Here is a 4,073-nt window from a genome sequence, read left to right as displayed (position 1 = left end):
ACCATCACTGAAGATGGGGCCACGAGAGGAAAGAGGGGATCAGGGAGTCCAGGCCGGGATGGTTAATCTGGAAAGGCCTGCCGGAAGAGATCCGTCTTGACAGCTTTTTTAAAGCTGTCTAATGATGTCAACTGACGGATCTCATTCGGCAGTTGACAAACTGGATTATTTCTCCAAAATGGATGCAGCCCTAGACAGCAAGACTTGGTTGGATACCTACCGGGGCTTCAGACATGAGCACTGGGTGCAAATTAGGCTCCGATTTGATGTGCTTGTTGTAAGTATGGTCCAGGATGGCTTGGAAGCATCCCCAATCTTCAACTGGGAGGAAGGAAGGAAAGAAGAGGGTCAGCAAGAAGAAGAAAAAAAAAGGGGGGGGGCAATTGCCAGGAATATGAACCCCCCCCCCATCTCCAATTCTACATCCTTTGTGGGCTTCATATCAGAATGTGGCCTTCATTGAACCATCAGGTTGCCAGCAGTGCCATCTAAGTGGCGCAACAGCGGTAAAGAAATCGCCACACAATGCACTTCAAGGCACAGGAGTGATGCTCCATTAATGCCAATGCAATGAGGAGGATGGAGAGGATAGCAATGGCATGGATATACTCTTCGTAATAGAGTTGGAAGGGGGAATTAATGGAAATAGGGGTGCTACAATAGAGGTGGACATGTTCCATTAACTCCAATGCAGCAAGAGGGGAATGTGGAAGCACCCTTCTCCCCAAAATACCCTTCTCCCTCTTTCCCACCAGCCCTCCCACTGCCAGGATTCATACTCATCCCATTCTTGAGAGGTGAGATGACCTCAGTATTCTCCCGGGGAACGTGCAAAGAGTTGGTATCGATGTAGTAGACCTTGCCGGATTTGTTCTCCTTGTCTCCTTCCAGCTCCATGGCCGATTCATCATGAGAGAGCAGACCCACCGTGGTCGGGAAATCTGCCTGCAAAGAGACCATTTCATTGCTATTATTATACATATAACAAAGTCCTACTATATTAATTATTTACATTCAGACTCTTCATTACATTGCTTTCCATGCCTAACTTCCAAGGCTAACTGTGCCTGGGGCCCAATTAAGTGAATAGTACTCTTTCTTTACTACATGTAAATAATTTTCTGATTTGAAATCGAAGGCTTTGGGGGCCGGGATCCATAGTTTTTTGTGGGTTTTTAGGGGGGGCTCTGTGCCCATGTTCTAGAAGAGTTTGTTCCTGATGTTTCGCCAGCATCTGTGGCTGGCATCTTCAGAGAATGCATACCCCATTCATTCCCATGCCATCATTTTCTGAGGATGCCACCCACGGATGCTGGCGAAACGTCAGGAATAAACTCTTCTCGAACATGGCCACAGAGCCCCCCCAAAAACCCACAAAAACTGTAATTTTCTGATTCTATCTTAAATAAAAGGATAATTCAATTTAGTTATACACAAACTCCGAGGCACACACATACTGTACACACAATGACTTCTTGACATTAATCCCCAAATCCTATATAATTGCCATTTCTCCGCACATATTGCTTCGATCACTCACCCCCTGTTCCCTATTTATTTATTATGTATTTATTTATGGTATTTATACCCGTTCTTCAGCCCTAAAGGCTCAGAGCGGCTCATTATTTGCAAATTTCCCCAGACTTCCATCTTTCGCAAGACATGTCCATTGGCTGAATTCAGACATTTCCTAACTAATTCTGTAGCAAAGGGATTGAACCCTCTTCCCATAAATTGTGTGAGTGGACCTGGGTTCCAATCCCTTGAAACAGAGAATGCTTTGGAGGGGCAAAGAAAGGGGGACGGATGGTGCTTCAGGGGGAAATGAGGAGATATTTTGGGGTCCCCATCCACAATACCTTAGGGCAGTCTTCTCCCGCATAACCGGCCCGGATGGAGAAGGAGCCGATGTCAAAGACCAGGGCGCCAACCTCATCTGAGGAGGAATCAGAGGCATCATCATCATCATCATCATCATCATCATCATCATCATCACATTCAGCATCCAACGCCAAGGTTGAAGGTGAGTGGGAATACGATGGAGAATGTCCAGGTAGTTGCAATCCAACACACACAGAGCCATTGTGTTGGTGTGGTTTGAGTGTTGGACTAGGAACCTGCGCGACCAGAGTTCGAATCCCCACCCGACCATAGAGACCCACCTTGGGCAAGTCACACTCTCACAGCCTTAAAGGAAGAAATTCTGCAAAGAATCAATTTGAAGAATGGAATTCATGAATCGATTCAATGTCAGTGCGAATGAGATGTGGATTGGAATCAATTTACTTTGGCACGATTAGAAGTCACTGGGTGAGGAAGCGGGAATTAACAACCTGCGTTCGCCTGCCCTTCGACGCTTGGAAAGAAGTACGTAAATGCAATTGCAGTGATGGATGGAGGAAAACAAAAATCCCACTGACAACTCTTCAAATTGATCCGATTCATTTGCCAATGGGAACTACAAGAGGGTTATTTGGAGAGACTCCTGCAGGAAACGGTTTAAACTCAACCGATTCATTTGTCAATGTGAACTTAACAAGTGGGTTATTTTATTTTATTTTACAGCAAGAAAATGCCATCGGGGGCAAATGTAGTGTGAACCATGCGCTCCGCTGCCGAACCACCGACCCATTGATCCGGATCGCAAGGCGATTTGTTCGTAATTGGGAATGAGGCCTAGGTTTCCCTGTTCTCTCAGTTAAGCCATTGTTTTTAGTTTTCCTGGGGGTCCTGTGCCCTTAAACCCAGGAATGTGAGGGGGGGCCCACTGGGCTCTCAACTAATAATAATAATAATAATAATAATAATAATAATAATAATAATAATAAATTAATAATATTTTAAATTTTATATCCCGCCTCTTCCTGTAGGATCGAGGCAGCTTGCAGTCATCATAAAATGCAATACAATAACACAATAATAAAATCCAACACACAAATAAAATACATATGTAACGGAATTTCTAAATATAACAGTAATAAAATATAAAATTAGTAATTGAAGCCATTCGTTAAAACAGTTTTGGCAAGGAGAAGAGGAGATGTGAGAGAATCAGTGGGGAGTGAGCAAATGATCTCAAAGGTCAACAAGATCTCTTTACAATAAGGAATAATAATAATAATAATAATGATAATAATACAGAATAGAGGGCTTGAAGAAGTGAGCCAAGCTGCGTGTAACAGGGCAAACCAGGTCTTGCATTTGAACCCAGACACGATCCATCCCAGGGAAGAACAATTGGATGATGATTAGGCTTGATGCTATGCATCCCATTCCCCATTCCTCCCAGCCCAGAGTTGGCATGCATGGAGCTGTCATTGGGATGGTGGAATCATCATCCTGGGGTGGATCCCCTTTTTCTGGGACCCCTGCAGGGCTAGGGCACGGGCATTGCAGTCCTTCCATCATGCCGGGCCTGCATGGAGGAAGGGGTGTGTGTGTGTGCCTATGTAGGAGCAATGCATCCTTGCACCCAGTGCCATGCAATGCATCCTTGCACTACCTACCTCCTCCATAGACCCCTCCGCTCATCCCGTCTCTGAGACGCCTCCAGCCCCCTGGCAATGGCTCCTGGAGGATGCTGGTCTGCTCAGCCCTTGCAAAGAAGGTGGATGATGGAGGTGCTGGTGGTGGTGGCTTCAGCACCAGGGCCAGCGGACAGAAACCTGGGAAAGAGAAGGAAGGAAGGAAGGAAGGAAGGAAGGAAGGAAGGAAGGAAGGGAAGGGGGCTGCAGAAAGGAAGGAGGGAGAGAGGGAGGGAGAAATGGCATGCATCCCAGCCAATCAGGGCCCTGCATCCTGCAGGACCAGCTCAGCCCCTGATTGGTTACCTTTGCAGACAATGAGGGCAGACAAGGCTGCTGCATCCTTTAAGGGACCAAGGTGGAGGGTTGGAAAGAGCATCCCTGGCCTAAGCAATCCCTATGGGGTTGCCATAGGGCCACTGCAAGGCCCATGATGCACACACAAGGTCTGGCCTTGGACCCTTTCCTCCCAAGAGCACGAGAAAAGGTGCCTTTTTGGACTGTCACTCCCATAATCCCCCAGCCAGACTCATTTGGACCCTTTCCTCC

General features: G+C 46.6%; 1 protein-coding gene across 1 annotated transcript; it reads right to left on the bottom strand.

Moving 5' to 3' along the window:
• Positions 1–190: 190 nt before the first annotated feature.
• LOC121933947 (actin-like protein 6B) lies at positions 191–3,759 on the bottom strand. The gene is made up of 4 exons (XM_042473927.1): positions 3,507–3,759; positions 1,860–1,936; positions 780–945; positions 191–321 (listed from the first exon to the last, which is right to left on the bottom strand). The coding sequence occupies exons 1-4, from the start codon at positions 3,529–3,531 to the stop codon at positions 191–193; spliced, it is 399 nt and encodes a 132-aa protein (XP_042329861.1). The 5' UTR covers positions 3,532–3,759.
• Positions 3,760–4,073: the final 314 nt, after the last annotated feature.

Source organism: Sceloporus undulatus, chromosome 6, assembly GCF_019175285.1.
Source record: "Sceloporus undulatus isolate JIND9_A2432 ecotype Alabama chromosome 6, SceUnd_v1.1, whole genome shotgun sequence".
Classification (NCBI taxonomy): Eukaryota; Metazoa; Chordata; class Lepidosauria; order Squamata; family Phrynosomatidae; genus Sceloporus; species Sceloporus undulatus.
Note: the sequence above shows the minus strand (reverse complement) of the source record. Positions and strands in the feature narration are given on the sequence as shown.